General features: G+C 33.2%; 1 protein-coding gene across 11 annotated transcripts in view; it reads left to right on the top strand.

Moving 5' to 3' along the window:
* Positions 1-20,258, top strand: part of Ppfia2 (PTPRF interacting protein alpha 2) — a 435,633-nt gene that overhangs the window by 248,005 nt on the left and 167,370 nt on the right. For all 11 annotated transcript variants that reach the window (XM_063255205.1, XM_063255210.1, XM_063255209.1 and 8 more), the window contains 2 exons: positions 5,852-5,953; positions 19,648-19,812. In XM_063255205.1, the coding sequence (XP_063111275.1) occupies positions 5,852-5,953; positions 19,648-19,812 (267 nt within the window). The remainder of the gene's footprint in view (positions 1-5,851; positions 5,954-19,647; positions 19,813-20,258) is intronic.

Below are 20,258 nucleotides of genomic sequence, written 5' to 3'. Positions count from 1 at the left end.
TTTATGAAAAATGGGGTACACCACTGGGGGAAAAAGAGTAATATTGTGAATTTATCTGAAATAAGAGAACTTTCATTTTATATAAATTAATATATTTGTAACTTTAAAGTAGAAGTAGAAATTTGCAGGAAAAATCACAGGACTTGTGTTGGTATTTAAGAAATGATAACCAAAAGATTTAAAAGATATTAATAAGAAAAAGTTATTTCTCTCTCTTTTTTTAAAGGAACCAGTGCTCTACATCATGATTTGATTCAGAGAAGGATATAATGTAGCTAGAAAATGTTTTTCCCAGAGGAAAGGTAGTTTGAGCAGTGGAAGGCTGATGGCATATAAGCTCACCAGCAGCAGTGACTTTAACTTGCTTTTTAAATGTCATTCCCTCAGTGCTTGGAACAATGTGTGACATGTAGTGGGTGATTTTAAGAGTGTCACACTTCTTAGGCATGAGTGTGTACTAAGGAAAAAGAGGGCACTGCTCCCTTTGGTCTGAGGGTGCCTTATGGTTTATTCTAGATCCTGACCACTTTTTCAGATTCCAAGAAAAATAATTACAGAGTAGAGAAAATAATTTGTTTCTTGGGAAAAGCAAAAATTTGGAAAGCTATGGTTGAAGGAAAAATGACTGGTCTGAAAGTTGGTGAATATGTATTTTGGTTAGTAACTGTAGAAACTTCTTTGGTTTCAAAGCAATCTCAGGTTTTCCCATGGACTCCTTTTAATTTAGACAAGTGAAGTATGATGATTTTTTTTCTCCTAACATCATATGATAACTTCAACTTCTGATGATGTTCTGATGATATTATAGCAATTTTCATACTATGTAAATTGTAATGCTGTCACTTAGAGAAACAATGAAAATTAGGTTATAATATCATCATTCATATGTTTCATTGTTTGTTGCCCATTTATTCAGAATAGTAGCTTTGAAATAATATCTTTCCATCTTTTCTATATAAATATCTAATCTATTTACTTGGTTCATTTTACAATATTCCATCATATATGGTTACTATATTAATTCATTCATTTCTTTGTGCACAAATTTAGATTGTTCCCAACTCTTGGCATCAGGAAGCCACTTTGCACAGAATTTCATATATTCTCATACTCATATATAAATTTCCAAGATCAAAATATAGCATCTATATCGTTTCTGAAGTCTGTTAGCTAAGACATTTTTGGAGAAGAAGGAAGAATCTTCCAGAAATATTGTCTTATGAATATACTGATGAAAAATGCTATCTAGTCTAGAAGCATAGCATGTAGGCTAAGTATGTATTTTTACTTTGAGAATGAATAAGACCAGTGTGATATACCCGTTGAACAAATGATAAACCTGAATACGTGAACTACTAAAAAAAGCACTAAGTAATAAATTTTTGTGTTATTACTTCCTCCTCTTTCATCTTCTTTGAGGCACACTGGTTCTCTTCCATTCCACTGTCTCTACAGTCAGCACAAAATGTGCATCACATTGTACTCTCACAACCATATGGTTCAGCACTAGAACCAGCTAGCTCCTAGCTTGGAGGCATCCTGCATGCCACTGTAATAAAACTGCCAGGGTCAGAGACAGCTTTCTGAATGCTATGTTTAATTTGGAAGTTTCCAGGCAGTTGTTGTATTAATTCACATGAATGCAATAAAACATGAGAAAGAATTACTGGGTAGAATACAGTAGCATGCATTTTGGATTCAGACGAAAACAAAAGTTACAGATTAAAAAAAATTATACTATATGTCATATATTATGTAAATTGTAATGCTGTCACTTTGAGGAACAATAAAAATAAAGTTATAATAGCTTTTAAAATTATTTTAGATATTATAGTCAAAGGTATAATTCATCTATAATAGGAATTTATTGTCTCCTCATATTTCTAAGTGTTATGCTAAGACTTGAGACTGTAAAAATGAATGAAATAACATTGCATTTGAGAATCATAGTGTTTGAGAAATTAAACACATAGTTTAATTATTATAAAAACACTGTGAGGTATTTTGAAGCATTAACAAAGGCAGGCTGTTACTTTAAGAAATGATGTTTTAGCTAGTATCCCATATTAATATTTTTGGTTGGATCATTGAACACAACTGTTTACAGTCTCACTGTTTGAATGTCCATTTTGTATGCTTTGATACTGTGACTTGAGCAACTGTCTCTAGGATGATAATTGTAATCTATTAACTGGTGATTTCTTACTGTTTTTTTTTTTTTTTTAGTTCTGTATTAATTGTACCCTTACACTGTTTTGTTTTGTTTTGTTTTTTCTCTTTTTCCTTTTAAATAAAATTAAAAAAAAAAAAAGAAAGAAAGAAAGAAAAGCTAGTATGGGGGCTGGGGATTTAGCTCAGTGGCATAAGCGCCTGCCTTGCAAGCAGGCAGTTGTGAGTTTGATCCCTGGTACAGATAAAAAGGAAAAAGACAAAAAGAAAGAAAGAAAGAAAAAAAAGCTAGTATGTAAAAGGAGCAGGTAAACAAGAGAGATGAGGTCCTAGGAGGTGAGTACGGAGATAAGAAAGTGAAACCTGTGGCCGTGGATAAGATGGACCTTCTAAGAGAAAGGCTTTCAAAGGAAGCATGTGCCATATTAATACAGTAACAGTATTAATCTGTGAGTGGCATTTTGTGACGGGTTTTGAATTCTTGTTGATGACCAAAATCCAATATGCCTTAAATTCTAACAGTGCTAAGTGGTCATGTGGAATAACATGCCTATCTTATCTAGGATCAGGTACTCAGTAACAGTCCAGTAATTCTTATAAGGATTGAAGGATAGAGGGATGATACTGTAGTTGAGCTGGAGAAATTTGATAATAAATTTTCCATTTTCAGCCAGATGGAGGTAGTGTTGAAATCAGAACTTGGACTCCGACAGAATAGGTCATTTTTTGTAACGCTCATTAATTATCCATCCCTGTTGAGCTTTGGTTTCTTCTTCAGGGGAAAAAAAATGGGACTAAATGAAGTAATTTATGTAAATAGAGTAAAGTAAAACAAAATTTATACTGTTTAAAGAGTAGTTGCTGAGTAATACAGTTACTAATTTTGAAAAGGTCATGTTTGGTATAATCTGAATTTCCAAAGTGAGTCTATTTAAAATTGATGTATTTGGTAATAGGAAGCTCTGAAAGTTTTAAGAATTTGGAAAATATCATTCTTACGAAGAATGAAGAACAACATATTGGAAGGGAAAAACCTGTGGCCAGAAGGAGAAAATGACCCTTGAAATCTCCCAGTATAAAGTAAATTGTTTGAGTTCAAAACCAAACTCCAGCGTTAAGTGTGTGTCTTTGGGCAGACATAAATTCTGTATGTCTCAGTGAGATGTTACCCTTTACAGAGTGTTTTAAGATTAATGACATATAAATTGTTCAATAGTGGTCCAAGCCTATTGTAAGAATTCAATATTAACTGTATTTGTGGTTGTTATTTTTGTAAGATTATATTGCTTACACTGACAAGAATGGAGACACATAAAAAGAAGATATGTCAGAAGAAAAGTTTAAAAAATTTGATGTCTAATTCCATATATTATATAAACATTGATTATAACCCTGAATATGTGGAATATGCTTGTCTAATACTGGTTGCCCCATGTGGAAGGGATACCTTGGGCCTTTAGATTCTCACATTCCCATTGGGCTAATTAAAGGAGATTATGCAAAATACTGTAGTAATGGTTTTTTAATGTTTCAGATAAGAAAAAAAAATGGAACTGCTAAATACACTCCAAATCTAGACTGATAAATGAAATAAACAACTAAGTTCAAAATGAATTACATGGAAAACACTAAATTTGAGGTTTTAAGATTTCTTTTCAGAACTCATTACTCCTGAGCTTTGTGAATTTACATGTTAGTAATTCATTTTTCTCATCATCCAATAATAATGAGACTCCGTAACTAGGAATTTAATGAGCAAGATAAGACAGTGAATATGAAAACATTTCCTGAAATTTACTATGAAGTTTATAAATGTAAGATTACTCTTAGAACTTAGCATATTGAATAACCTGCTCAGAATCAGAACGTAATAAGAAAAAATCATCTATTACCAGCAGTATTTTGACAGATTTTTGTCTTGTTTTAAATACATGCTTATTTCCATTTATTATAGATTAATATTTTCTTTTATTCGCTAAGCAAAAGCGTATTTCCCCATTGTACAGTGTTTCTCAAGAAGGAATATATAAGCAAAAGTCAGACATCAAAATTACTCATGATTGCACCACTGGAGAGCTCTAGTATTAAAATTCTGAAATATTTATTTCAAGTCTGTTAAATATGTATAGGCAGCAAGCTAATCCTTAAAAAGATAGACAAAGATATGTTTTCTTAAATTAATAAGCTGCAGGTTATAAGAATTTGATTCATGTTGAGTTTAGTCAGTCTTAGATGAATATAGGATTATTTTGTATGCTTGTAGGTTAATAAATAATATTCAGAATATTTATATATCACTTCTCTCTCTACACTATATACATGAAGTTTCATTGTTTAGAGATTTACTGTTTCACACATCTTGCTTATTTCTATATTCCTGTTATTAATATGCTTATGAAGCATTAACATTTCCACTGGAAGCAATCAAAGGAGAAAACATTTATTTGTGATTCCTGCCAGCATGTAGCAGTGAACTCTTTTATCTAGATTCTAAGCCTTAGAGTATTCTCTGAGGTCTTTAAAATATCCATGAGACTGATGTCATTCAGAAACTCAGCAAAATAGTAATTTGAAGCAAATGAAAATACACACAATGAACCTTTTCCAGTTTTGCAGAGTTATCACATTTGTTTACTTTTTACTAAATTCACTTGACTACAGATTAGGAAACCAAACCTGTGTCCTTCCCTCCCGTTCCTTTTCTTTCTGTCCTGGGAGTGCCATTTCAACCTAAAAATAATTCTCCCAAGTGCTGAAATGTTTGATAAGTATTACTTTCATTACTCAGGACACTCTAAAAGGTTTAAGTTCATTTGGATACCTTCACATTTAAAAAAAAAAAATTAAGCAATATTTGTGCATAATTCAGAGGGCCAGAATAGTTGAATTAGAGTTTTTCACAAGTATAATGGTAAAATTACTCCTAATCATATAATTTCTCCTGTTATTTTGACAAAAAAGACACTGAAGATTCCTTCACAGTGTCATTAACCACATAAAATTAGAATTTTTCGGAACTCCCTTTTTTGGGGTGGGGGTATAGTATTACCAACTCTCACTTACTGAACAAAATGTTAATTGTGCACTCACTATGTGTTGGATACTGGTAGTAAAACAAACAAACAAAACAACGGGAGTTCCTATGCATAGGGAGCTTATCTTGAGAAAAACTAGCAGTACACACACTGCTTAGAAAATCTTACATAGTGTTTTGAGTCTTTGGTATATTTAAAATTTGTAATAAGTAGTTCAATTGTCTTTCTTCATCCTGTTAATGAATAAACATGTTAATTTTTAAGCTCATTTGTCATATTCTTGTGTTCTTATTTTAATGATCTCTTACACTTTGTTAAACATTGCTATAGACGAATTACACTATGAGATTACTTTTTGATCTCTTTACAAAAGTAGCCAAATTTTAATTACTCTAGTAGTAAGTTGTCATGTATATTTTACATGTAACATGAAGTATATAGTGTCTTTTGTGTATCATAAAAAATTAGCATTTTAAACAGTGTAATGAGTCTGTTTCAATAATAGTAGTAAATATTGACCAATCAACGAGGCTAGCTGTTTTTCATTATTTTCATTCAAAATTTATACTTTGCCTTTTGTTTTCCCCACTGGAATTATTGTTTTTATATCTTTAGCATGTCTTAAAATATTTTCACTTTCCTTCCAGGAATTTGCTGCACTGACAAAAGAATTAAATGCCTGCAGGGAACAACTTCTAGAAAAAGAAGAAGAAATTTCTGAGCTTAAGGCTGAAAGAAACAACACAAGAGTAAGTATAAAGTAGTCTACTCTTGGCATTAATTCCATACATAGTTCACTGCCTTATGTCCAGTATTCATATAAAATATAAGCACTTAGAAACTTCAGGAAAACTTCAAGAAGATACCAATTTATAGTTACTTTAAAAAAGAAGGGCACACAATGAAACTCAAAATGACAGGAAACCTAAATTATAGTCTTGGCTACTAAACCAGCATGTTGTCCTAAAAATATCCTCATCCTTCTGGCCTTCACTTTATTGGACTTTAAAAAGAAGAAATAGATTTCTGTAATGGATTTCAAACTTCTAAATGGTTGCATTGAGGAGATTGAGAAGAGAACTAAGACTTTATTTGGACAAAGATTTGGTCATTTCATTGCACTAAAGTTTACTTTAAAAAGAAAGGAAAAGTGTTAAAAATGGAAAATGATTGGAGCAGATCTCTGCCAACTGAAAGAGTCCTCGCATTTAAATTTTAGAAGGCCACCAAAGAGATTTGAGTTTTGATATGCATTTTGATTTTATGAAATCTAATTTCATAGAAGTCGCTACGTCCTACTCTAGGAACTCATATATCCTATCAATTATATGTAAATTTAGTATTTAGAGTTTAATCAAAGTTGTTATATTTTCTACATTAGAAATTTCACAAAATACATAATTTACCACATTACTCATGCATGAGTGAAGTTTGTTTATTAGAGAAAGGTAGAAACTGCTTTTGAGTAGACATTAATTTCACTTAAATATTAAGCAGATAAAAATAATGTAACATCATAGCTTAACAAATGAATGCTAAGAAAATAAAGCATACTTAATAACCTGTTCAATTTTGCTTGGTTTTAGAGAGTAAGATAAAACAGCCACAAAATGTGAACATATGCCTCTAATAAGAGTAAAAATTTTCTGCACAATGGTTATATGATCAAATTTACTTTATGTCTTTATTCATCAGAGTCTTACATTATGGTAAAGACAATTTACGCATATGCATGTGAATTTATGTTCGTTGAGATTTTGATAAAGTATTCACATAGGGTCCTTTAATAGGTTACTACAAGGGCAGTTCAGATCATGTTGTAGGATGTTAGATGAAATTACTTTTGTTTCTGCCTCTCTGCATTACACTTTTGATTTTTACCTTAACATTGTACTTTTATACAAATTTATAGCTTATTTCAGTCATGAGATTTATTCTGCCCTTATTTTATATTTTAATAATTTAGATAATGTAATTCAATAAAATCAAATCAGGAGCAGGATGGAGGGAAATAGATGTGTCTACCTATCTATCATCTACCTATCTATCCATCTATCATCTCTGTATCTAGTTTCTTTGAATTCTTACATGTAAGATGCACAGCTTTATTAGCCATATATGTATTTTTCCTTTGCATATTATTTTTTCTGCACCACAATGAAAGAAACGTTATGATTGTCCCATTTTATAAATGAAGTGAGCTCAGAAATTGTCAGTTAAGCTAGCAGAAGTCATACAGTAAACAGCAGAGACAGGATTTGAATGGTAAAGACAGCTAAATCCAGAGCCTGCGCCCCTGGCCATGAGATCATCAGCAGGATTACTCAAGTTATATCCTTGAAAGAACTTGAGACATTTACTACAGCTTAGAGGAAACATTGTCTAAAAGATATACACGTGTAACTATTACTTTCATGTGGGCTGTGTTATTTTTTATAAATTGTAACTAATTTCAGAAATGTAAGCGATTTGGTTCACCATAAATTTTCATCATATTAAAAACCATAAGGCCCACAGACATCTTTGACTATTTCCCTTCATAGGACTCTTGGGTAATAAATTTCTTTGGTTGAGTTACACTTGAAATACATATGCAGTAGTCATAGCAAGAAATATATAAAATCTTTAGGACAACAGAAATTGAAGCTATCCATTTTAAGCATGAATAACAGTTACTTTGAAAATGTGAATAACATTAAGGAACAGTTTTCTTACCTTCTGTAAAGCAGTCATATGAAGAATCTTTTGTTAATTATATTAAGAAAGTCAAACTTAAGAAATTTCCCATGTGTGAAGTTCTGGTTATATAACAGCTTCTTAAATTACATATTTACCTCTGATCCTTCTCCACCTGCCCCTCTTCCCAAATATCCAGGGATGAAAATCAGACATATCTTTTCCCTTCAAGATGTCTCCATCATATTTAACTACTTTTAAATTTTCATTGTGATAGCGCTTTCTATTTCTATATGTTCTATGTTTCATTACTGTATAAATGTACTTACTGGTCATGGAAAGAAAGCAACAAGCTTAAATTTCCTTCACAACTAAAGAAAATGTGATTGGTGTTAAAATGTGAGAAAGGTTAAAATAGAATTCAATGTTCAAATTTCCAGTGTTCTGATAAACTTCTAGTTCTGTATGTAGGAGTTAGCTAGCATACTTTTTTGTGAGACAAATAACAAAAAAAGCCAGTCTACATTGAGAACTGAGTAGATATTCTCAATTGTGTTAGTTTTGAAAATTATCAAAATGATCCTCCCTCCTAATCAAAATTGAGTGAATTATAACTTCTCACAAAGTAGACATTTCAGTGGGAGATGCACTGAAGTTTATTTAATATATAGAGTAATAATGAAAATACTATAGCTAGTATTATTAAGTGCTAAATGTTTTTCCAAATGTTTTTCTAAATGTTTTACGTGTTCAACTCACTGTGTTCTCACACCAGTCACTATTCTAACATAACTAATGGGGAAATTAAAATGCTAAATGAATTGCAAAAGCGACATAGCTTGCATGTGACATAACTAGTGATTCCAATTCTTAGTTTCATCATAGGCTGTGTATTTAGGAAATCATATTCCTATTTCATCTACAATTGAGCTCTGATATAAAGCAATTGATCATGTTTAAGGAAGAGCAGAATTCGTTTGGATTTGAGTAATTTAGTAGGTACCACTTGTGTGAAAATAATGCATTTATTTTAATATCAAAGCTGAAAATTATGACTATGTATCATTTTTCTCACTACAGAAGCATCTGATCCACAGTCCAAAAATATAGATGACTGAACATAATCAATATAAATTCTAGAATCACTCTTAAATAATCTGAATCTCATTCATGTTCATACAAAAATATACACTTCAAAAATTACAGTGAATATTGATAGAAGCAGACAAATAAGCTTTATTGTTTACCATTTCCATAGTGGTAAAAATGTAGAGAAATTGAAATAATTGCCGATAAATTATATGTTTATAATAGTGAAAATAGAAAACAATGAATGTCAATATATGAAAATCATGAAATAAATATAAATTGTGAAACAACATTATTACTAAAACTACTGTGTCAATACTTGAGCAAGTTATATTTATGGAAAATAACTTTTCCAGATTTTTTTAACATACGCAAATTAATCATTAAAACTTACCATGTTTTGACCAAATTGTATGTATTAATTAAAACATAAATAAATATTGAGAACATTAATGCAGTTATTACCTATCAGGATCAAAACTGAGAATAATTTTTGTTGGAACTATTTAAATGTTTTTGTGGATGAGGATTTCAAAACATGGCATAAGTTGTTGGTAATATTTTAAAATGTAACTATTTCATGGTTTTGAAAAAAAAGCTGTGGGTTTGAGAGCCAATTTTAAGATCATTTAGAAATAATAAAACTGTGATTTAATCTCATAGCTCATAAAACTAAGAGAAAGACTTCCTTGAACTGGGAACATTCTTTTTTCTTTGAGGCTTTTTTTATAAAAAAAAAAAAAAAAACAGAAAAAGGGATAGAAATAATACAGGATTTCAAAAAATAGAAATTAACATGAATAAACATATTGCATATTGTTATCTTAAAGTAGGTATTCAGGTTACAAGATTTAGGCATGAAAAAATGACCAAATAATCCAACAATGAAACACAAACTGTTCTTTTGGATTAGCTAACACAGATTAGTAGTATAGCTATCTTTCATATGCTACAGTGATGTATGTACTGGGATCATTCTTACCATGCCCTTACTTTTGTTTAGAGCCAAAGGAGTCATTTTAATAAATGTTCAGATGCAATCAGATGCAATCCATTAGAAAGAAAAACTTCTTATTCTTGACATATCTATACCTACACAAATAATAATTGCCTCCAAACCTGCTTCTTCAGTGAGTATAAAATACAATCTAATTGAAACAAATAGACTCTAACAGGTCTAAGAATATAAGGACACGACAAGTATATTCATGTGATTCCTTCACATTTATTTTTGAAAGTTCTAAGTTAGTACAGTCCAAGAATGAACAAGATAAGACACACATCCTTTCAACAGCTATTTGAATGTGATAATCAAACAAGAGCATAGAAACATCAATTTTAAACAATATTTGAAGGTGATGATGGTGCCTGGGCTAGGCATAAATGCAAGCAATTTAAGGGTTTTCACTTTCAGATGTTAATGTTGTGCTGTGTTATCCTAGTAGAATAGAAAAACTAATATCTAGGGCAGGATGTATTTCTGCTTGAACACTATTTGTAATGGTAGATACTGACACACAAAGTTATGTTGAATTCATAGCTAATAGGAATGTGTGCAGTTTGGGAAATTCTTGCAGCACCATAGTGAAATGAAGATCTAGATTATCCAGGATATTTTATTGGGCCAGACATGATCCAAAAATTCAAATTCTTAATGATTGTGATGTGCCTTGGATCTCTGTGTGCGTGTTGCACATGCACACACAATATGCGTGTATACATGCATAGTACATGGTACTTTGAAACAGTTCTAACATAGGACTGATGACCATTGTTATGGTACCTGCCATCTACTGATGATGTCAAAGTCAGTGTCATCAACACCTATTAGACTAAAGTTGTGACTCTCAGTAAAGGTGTACAATTCTGAGATTGTATGTGGTATCTTATATGAATTGCTATTATAGTTTATATGTATTTATCCACATGTTTACAAGATATTTTCATTAAATTTAGACAGACTCTTAGCCTACTGTTTCCTGTACATCTAGTTTTTCTTGTCATATTCAGACATTTTTTAGAGAAATACTATCATCACCATGAAGCTCCATAAGGTCTTCCAATTCAAACTTGGACTTCTTTAGTACTTGCACTTTTCAAAACAGATGTCATGAATAAAATAAATAGATTGGCAGGACTTTCCTGTGTTCCTTCCAAAGTTGTATGGAAACAATTGGTTGAACATTTCTTTCAAAGTCATTTGTCTGTACCCCTCAGGTCCAGATTTACATCACATTCTTGCCAATTTGGTGGATCTATTATGCATGCTTAAAAGACCTGCATTTGGCTGCATGCTTTGTAGTAAAGCCAACATAGAACAGGTGAAGCAAACAGTCCCAATAGTCTTTACATTAACAGGGTTTTAATTGCAGGCTGCCACTTTCTGACCATGGAACTCATTTTGTTGCAAGACCCATACCATATAAGTAGACAGTTTTACCTTGAACATCCTTAGCCTGAATTTTTCAAATCCAACCTCATCGTTCTATATAATAGCAAGGCTCCCTGCAAGCACACAATTCTTGAGGCCATTGGAGCAGTTTTCTTGAGTTCTTGTAATAAATTTCCCCAATATTTGTTCTGTTGAACATAGTAGACAATTTCATAGCATGCAATCTCTCATAAAATTGAAACAACCAGTTTCCTCTGGGCTCCCTTTTTGCCGCCTTATGAAGTCTATATGCCCATGGAGCTGTTCCCAGAGTCCCGTCTGCAGGCCTTCTGAGAACTTTAAAATCCACTGATACTTGCTGGATGAGAACATTTGGCTGCATTGTCCAGTCCAGAAACTTATGTTTATCATTAACACAATTGCGTCAGTACTAAGTGCATTATATACAGGTTATTATCTTAAGCACTGTGGAGCATTTGGGATAAGTTAAATTGCTCACTTATTAAAGAGTCTGTTTATATTAATAAAAACACATTTAGCTTTCCTTATTATCTACATAAGAGTTCATCACTGCACAAAACAGGGTGTTTTAGCTGTTGTAATAAAAAAAATAAACTAAGGCATATAAGAAATCTCTAAACTGACTTTCCATATATGGTTTCTATAGTTATAAACATTTTAATTTATTCTCACATTCCTACTCCTAAAAACTTGTAGCATCTCTTGCTACCTGGGATAACAAAATAGAAGTTCAGCCCAGCAAGTTGACTTCTCTGTTCCAACTCTTATTTTGCCTTAAGGGTGGTTCTTGTTGACTGACTCACATCTGCCATCTAGTGGTTGTCCTGGCTTGAACTTGTCTGTATATTCTATATTGGAATGCTGGGGTTCAGAATTTGAGGAACTATCAGATATGAAAGCTACGTTCAAAACATTTTGAAGAACCAAAAGTGACAAATGTCTGCTACAATTTAACTTTCATAATACTTTGTAAATTACAATTATAAAGAGTTATACTGACATGTATCTATCAAATCAACTATAATTCTTAAACCAAAAAAAGAAAAAATAAGAACTACCTTTTCTTTAAAAAAAAATTATAATATCGAGTTACTATATTCAACTGAATATCTACAGTTTTGTGGCATCTAAATTTCTTTTCTTTTTACTTCTTAGTGGTATTGCTTTATTTTTTATCCTATGATCTTCTAATGTTAATTTGATTTAACATGCCCAATATAAAATATGATTTTAAATGTTTAAAAAAGAAATAATTTAGGATATGTTGTAGGTATTATGGAACAATATTAATCTGCCTCTTTCCATCTGGTCATGAGATCCTGCTTGACAATTATAAATTATAATTCTAAACTTTGATCCCTAAACATACATATATAAACCTATAGTTGTTGCAAGAAAGACATTTTACCTAACTTCCTTCTATCACTAATTTTGAGCATATAATAGTTCCAGGATAATAATACTCCCCAAAATAGCAATGTGTTATCACTCAGCGTGAACTAAACCAGTCTTTGTTAGAACATTTAATGATTTTATAGGATGAGTCTCCTCTGAATACTGTGATAATCTGATAAAACCAGGAATCATGCTAACATCCATCAACTGAATTACCTCTTTCACCCTAAAATAAGCTTTTGATCAGAACTAATAAAAAGAGCTTATTAGAATGGAGAAAAGCACTACACTAAAAAGCAGATAGATATCATGTCCTCAATGAAAGGATTTGATGTAATCTATGTCTCCAGGTGTATCATAGCAGGGGCTCAAGTTTGACAGCTGTTTCTAGTGAGTTGGCTACTCAGCAGTTTTAATAATGATATCAAATTTGCTTTTTATTACATCATAACCAATTGTCCTAAAACTTAATGGATCAAAACAATATTTTACTATGATTGTATACTTTGTGAGCTGGGAAAGTAACAGTGGGAATGGCCCTTCTCCGCTATATAATAGAAGACTCAGCTTTGATGTCTTGATGGATGGCAAGAAAATGCACTGATATGTTCTTTATCAAAGAAATAAAATGAAAAGTGCTGATCTATAATATTTTCCAATTTTCATGATGTGAATATTCTTGTTATGGTTAATATGAAGATAACAATACGGTGCCACTGAACTACCAGCTCACAAAAGTTCTGAAAATTAACACTCTCAAAGTACAAAAAGACCATGTCTAGCACACCATTGCAAAGAATATCTCAAATGTCTGGGGATAGAAAGATTTGCTTGGGAACTGTCTTCATTATCACATCTGGTACCAGGGCTAGATCAGTGGAAGGGAAGACAAGCTCAATTGTGACATTATACAAGGGAATTCCCATGCCACCTCTGCATCATGTGCCCTCCAAGTAGTTAGATTTCCTAGATTGTTGTTTAGAAATTTAAAGGAAAGCACACCAATATCTATCTGGAAGCTTTCTGACTTTTTAAAATGTAGAATCAGAAGTCAATAAATGTGGCCTCCACTATTGGTCAAAACAGTCACAGGACCACCCAAATGCAAGGGGTAGGGAAAATAATCTCCTACACTGAATGAGTGGACAAGGAATTTGGGGAAAGAGCCATTGTTTTGATCCCCTCGACTTTTGCTGGTTTTTGTCAGTTTCACCAGGATGGTGATTTAGGAAGATAGAATGTGTTGTAGTCAGGGGTTCTATACAGAGAACAATTCAGATCAGGACATGGAGTTTATAATATTTTTATGATCACCAGAAGTTACACAGGAGAATACAGGAAATCTATCCACAACACCAAAGACATAGATTATTTAGTCAAGAGCCTAAACCCCACGGCAATGTCCCACATGAGTCCAGATAAAAACCCAGAGCTCAGAACAATGCCTCCACGAGTCCAACTGGAGATCCAGAGCCCACAAGATGGACTCATGCCAGTCTCTTTTACGGATCCGTGCCAGTAAGACCCAAGGGTCAGCGGTGGAAGCCAGAAAGTCCATGCCAGTAGGATGAAGGAGCTGTGCTAGTGGGATGAGGGTTCTTCACTGGAGCCGAGAAGTCACACTCACAACAAAGAGCAGGGCTGTCCTGAAGGCACCACAGCTGTTCTCAGCGACACGGAGGCCCCGAGCTCCTCCTCCGACAAGCATAGCCAGGTACATGCCAGGAAGCAGAGTGACGAGTTCATCCTGGAGACCAAGCAGCACATGTCTTCCCCTCCGGAGCCAGGAAGCAATGCTCGATATGAAGACCAAAGCTTCTCCAGGAGAACCAACAGCTCAGACAGCAACTCCTAGGAGAACCCACGATGGTTCTTTAACGCCTCAACCCTCAACACCTCCCTTCTTCTCCACCTATTTATCCTGGCAACCTCCTCAGGTGGAGCATCTTCTCTCAATGCATACTGATGTAATCAAGCTGTCGTTAAGCTGACCACCAGTTCTGAAACCATAACAGAGTGTGTGGCCAGTGAGTGGCACAGAGAACTCTAGAAGAGCCCAGAGTTCACAGTGGCAGCTGAGAGTACGGACAATTCTGCAGGACATGCACCTGCTTGCCACAATCCAGAAAGCCAGATCACCATTTTTGCACCACTCTTCCTGTTTGAAACTATTACCAGCTATTTCAATCTAAATCCCAAGATTTCAGAAGCTACGAGCACAGAACCCTTTCATATTGGAAGCCTTTCTTCTTGGATTAGATTTTATTATACATTCCTTCCTATTCTACTCAGTAGTTTGGAGCCTAGGAGATGTTTTAAAATGGGAAGTGCTGAGCAGAGGTTTCCTTTTGTAAGATACCTGCTTTAAGTAAAAACATGCTTCAGTCAGTAAGGTGAATAAGACTGACTTCATCAGAGAATCACGAAGATGCACTGCAGTTTCTTGGGTGTAGCAGAGGAACTCAGAATTTCTGAATCTAGTCAAACATCTCTATTCTAGTTCTTGGGCTGCCGTGTATCTTTATTGTATTTTTTAAGAATTGTGGGAAGAATTCCATATAAGATATAAGGTAAGACTATGAATTTATCGTATGTCTTAATTCAGCAACCTTGTTGAGATCAACTATTTGTCTTCTTTCTGTTGCTGTTTTGGTATCTCAAAAAGTTGCATTGTAAAAGCTGTTAGACTCTTCAACCCTTGACCTAAAATATAAAAACTTAATCTTGTTACTTCCTTTCTTTAAACTTTTCAGTACAGTTTAGAGCAATTAACTCATCTCATTATCCTTATATTCTTCATGATCTTCAAAGTGGTCTATTATAGCTATGACTCAGTCCATCAAAGGCTTATTTTCAGAGGAACCCCATTTCAAGAGAGCACAGGTGATCATTTAAAGTATCTCTCTTCCATATGCCATGGAAGATATTGTTCTGTCAAATCTAATCTGGACATGCATCTCAGATTTCTATTTTTCTGATGAGTTATGGCCTATAAATATGCAAACCATTACTTCAACCAATTAAAAAATATGTATCTGCTTCTATTATGTACCAATTTCCTAGGTATTGTGTCTTTGTTATTTTTCTCTCATTGTTGAGACAAAATACTTGGCACTCAAAATTAAGGAAGAAAAGTTTTATTTAGCTCATAGTTTGTGGAAGTTTCAGTCCATAATCTGTTGGGTCCAAGACAGAGTAGCACATGGCAGAAGGCAACAGTTCATGGAGGTGGAAAACAGAAAAAACACCAACAGCAAAAGGGGAAGAGAACAAGAGAATATTCTTTCTGTCCCTTACCATGTATGTAGGCTACCTACCCTAGTTTGAGTGTAGCACTCATATCCATAATCCCAGCATTGAACCATGAATCAATCACAAATTAAAACTCTGCATGTATGACTACATGAGGCTTTGGGAGAACATCCAGAAACAAAAAAATAACATTTTGTCCCTGGACATCCAAAGATTCATCCACAGCCTTTTATGCAAAAAGCATTTAGTCTGTCTCCAAGAGTTTCCAAACTCATTTTTACTGAATAGTAAAAAGTATTACAAAAATTCCACAAACTGGGGCTGCGGATTTAGCTCAGCAGCATAAGTACCTGCCTTGCAAGCATGTGGTAGTGAGTTCAATCCCTGGTACCAGTAAAAATACAAAAAAAAAATACAAAAAAAAAAATTTCCACAAACTTCAGAACCTGGAGCTTTTGGAACCAAGTTCCAGTATTCTACTGCAAAACCCATTAAAGGGATTGTTTCTTCTTATTTGTATAATGTTAGCATTTCTTTGCCATTACTATTGAGCAAAATCACTGAACATATCCTAATAATATTCAAATCTTGCAAGTTTGCAATTAGTAGGTACTATGTGCCATAAAAGACTGAGAAAGCATGTAGAATGTATAATATGGAAGATTTCCAAGTATAGAAAGTGTTATCAAAAGATTTAAGAAGCATTTAATAACAGATGTCCTTTATAGCTTCACATCTCATTATGTTCCTTTTCCTGGAGGTAAAGGGACACTGTTACATGCAATAACTGCTGTTTGAATACTTATGGAATTACTGTGTAAACACATACCTCTGTTTACAATTTGAGAAAAGTTTTCCTTGATATATAATAAAAATTGTGTTTATTTCTGTGTCATCTACCTGACACATGTATGTGCCTAACAATATTGGTTAGTCTAAAGCCTTATGAAATAATGCCAATTAATCATACTGCACATTTGATTTTAAAGTAGACCAGGAAGTACACATGGTAACTGATTTCAGTTATTCATTTTAAAAACTTCTGGCACACATATATTTCATTTGTATAGGTGTCATGAGTTAAATTGATACTGAGAGAGCCAAAATCATAGAGACAGAACCTGATTGCCCCCATAGGAATCATATTCTATGAAGAAATAGAAAGAAATGTAATAAAGCTATTTAAAATTCTCTACCATGATATATTATGAAGAAAAAAATTGAAAAAACTGTAAGAGAATCATGGAGTTGGAAAAAAGGAGATGTCTATTTAATGCAGAATCATGAACTAATGCCTCATTCAATGAGTGATATTTAGGTTGAGTTATACTGAGAAAAAACCTGGACAAAGGAGAAACTAAAGAAACAATAGTCCAGGCAGAGAATACAAAATATGTAAATTTGGGGTATACTGGGGGCTGAAGGTAGGCTGATAGGGCCGGAACATAGGTTGTCAGGGAAAGACTGACACCAACAATGCCAGAAAAACAAGCAAGGTAAAACTGATGCAAATCCCATCACTCCCATGAAATAGTTTCTATTTAAAAAATGTAGAAATGTATCTGTAGATTTTGAAAGAGTACAATGCTATAAATATAATCATAGATAAATAAATAAAAGGGACACCCTCTCCATAGTTTAATTGTATCATGTTCATATTGAAAAATGATTATAAATTGAATAGCCCTTATCTGGCATGCTTGGGACAGGAAGTGTTTTAGTCTCCAGGAAGTTCTTTGGATTTTGAATATTTACAATGCACTTTTCTACATCCTAACCCAAGCATCCAAAATCCAAAATAACCATGGATGCTGCAAATGCTTTAAATTTCAGGATATTTTGAATTAGTTTTTGGAGTAAGGATGCTCAACCTATAATATTATTTTGACTCTTCAATATGACTCTTACTTACTGATATATATTTACAATCCGAGATACTTGTGGGGGTTTCGTGCCAATAACAAGACGAAGACTTTTTTGACATGTTGAACCACAATTACGTGGAAATAAATGAAGAAAACTTTACTTGCTAAGCACTAAGTAATGTGACATTAATATGTAACATTGAGCTCAACAGTGGTATTGTCAAAAACATTTTCACAGATGTTTATTAAGAGAAACAAAATTGTTTTATATTCCTCCATTTGTATATACTTTCCTCTTTTGTCTATTCAATTTTCAATTATTTTATCTTTATTTTGCAGTGATATTACTTCTTAGCTCATGTTTTTCACTATTCTTTTAGAGGTATGCCCTATTTAACATGATCAGTTCTATGTGGCTCTTCATTACTAAACTTATAATAACTGACAATGACTCCAGAAGTTTGCTTTCTCTTCATGTCAATACTCATTTGCATCAAAACTCTGTTTTACAATGAAAATAAGTGTGAAACTTAAGGCGTTTTAACAAAGCACTTAAAAGCAGGCTTGCTTTGTCAAAATCCAAGCACAGAAACTGAAGCAGCCTAGAAACGTTTTTCTGGAGTTTCTGTTCACCTTCAGCCTTGTCCCAGATACTGCTTTAGTGAAAATCCTTAGCTTTCTTTTCCCAAAATGGCCATTGGGAATGTGAGTTACTATATTCCAGTTGGTTTCATATATTTTTTATGTGATACAGGATTCATTATGAGTAAAATCTTCTGACTATATATATACAATTTAAGTTGTCATTTTGGTGATACGCTCATTTCCTCTAACTAAAATTTTTAAATGATCAAATGCAAATGAAATAAATTTTAAATGTTAGTATTATTTTATAAAGAGCCATCATGTATGCATTTCTGTAAAGAAGAAATATTCATTAATTATATCAGATCGGATATTTTATCAAGCCTTCTGAACCTGCTAACATAATTTATATTTGCAATTATGTTCTAAAATTTCAGTAATTTGCTGATTATTGAAATGCAACTTATCTTTAATATATTTTCTGAATACTGGTTTAAACAGATTTCTGCTTGTTACTTCTATTTTATAACCTGAAGTTATGTAGGTATTTGTAAACTAGAAATAGTTTAAAGTAGAAATAATTTAAATTTGCAAGATATAATCAAAATGTAGAGTGAGCACTTAAAAATTATTATAGTAAAAGATACATGGCTATTTATTCTCTCACAATACTATGCCTCACTTCAAACACACTTTAATCCCATAGTTAACTGCTACTTTCTGAACCAGGTCTGGAAGTCCTCTTTCATGAGTGTCTTCATATATGACAAAAATGATAGGAATGCTGCTGCTGAATGCATCCAACAGAAAGGCAGGCATATAAAAGCAACAGAGTGGGCCTCCATCCACCTCATTTATGGAGTATGCCCCATGAGGTTTCTGGCTTGCCCCCAAAGAAAAATTAACCATGAATTGTAAACATTTGAAATGAATTGGGAATATTGAAGCACCAATGACCACACAACTCAAGACACTCATGAAGAACTTCTTCAGAAAGTGGTAAGAAACGAGATACACACACTTAAAGCAGGAGGAATATTTTCAGGAGGATTAATGGTGATTCCTATTATCATAGTAGATCTCTTAAATATTCACCATAGTTCTATCACACTTCAGACTGGTGGCATCTATTCATAAACATAATTGTGCTTTCTGTTAAATCCTATAGCTGTTACTGGAGCATTTGGAGTGCCTTGTATCAAGACATGAAAGGTCACTAAGAATGACGGTGGTAAAACGGCAAGCCCAGTCCCCCTCGGGAGTGTCTAGTGAAGTCGAGGTCCTCAAGGCTCTGAAATCTTTGTTTGAGCACCACAAAGCCTTGGATGAAAAGGTATAGTATGGAAAAAGTTTTCAAAGTGACTTACACTTTTGTTACTAGCATGACAATCTTGTCTTTATCTGCTTGACTCACCTGAGTACTCAAGTAAGTCAGTTCAGAGAAATGCGTTTGAGTTATATGAAAAAAATCACTTTTGAAAATAATAATGGATTACTGTACATATAATGGTAATCTCATGGCCACATTATGTGTTTGCACCACTGAATCTATTGCTTATCCAAATCACAGCACTATTATGGTACATTATGGTCCTATTCCAGATGGCAGTTTGAAATTTAGCATCATTCACTTTCTCTCTCTGTCTCTCTGTGTGTGTCTCTCTCCCCCAAGCCTTTGCTGTGTCTCTGAAATGCATGCTGTAGATAATAAAGTAGGAGGCCACTAACCAACCTATATCAGTTTCAAAGTGAAGACTAGCTGTAGTCTGACTCTTACAC

Source organism: Cavia porcellus, unplaced genomic scaffold (genome assembly GCF_034190915.1).
Source record: "Cavia porcellus strain 051 isolate PalLab524CR breed Dunkin Hartley unplaced genomic scaffold, mCavPor4.1 scaffold_8, whole genome shotgun sequence".
In the NCBI taxonomy this organism is placed as follows: Eukaryota; Metazoa; Chordata; class Mammalia; order Rodentia; family Caviidae; genus Cavia; species Cavia porcellus.
This window is presented reverse-complemented; position numbering and strand designations above follow the sequence as displayed.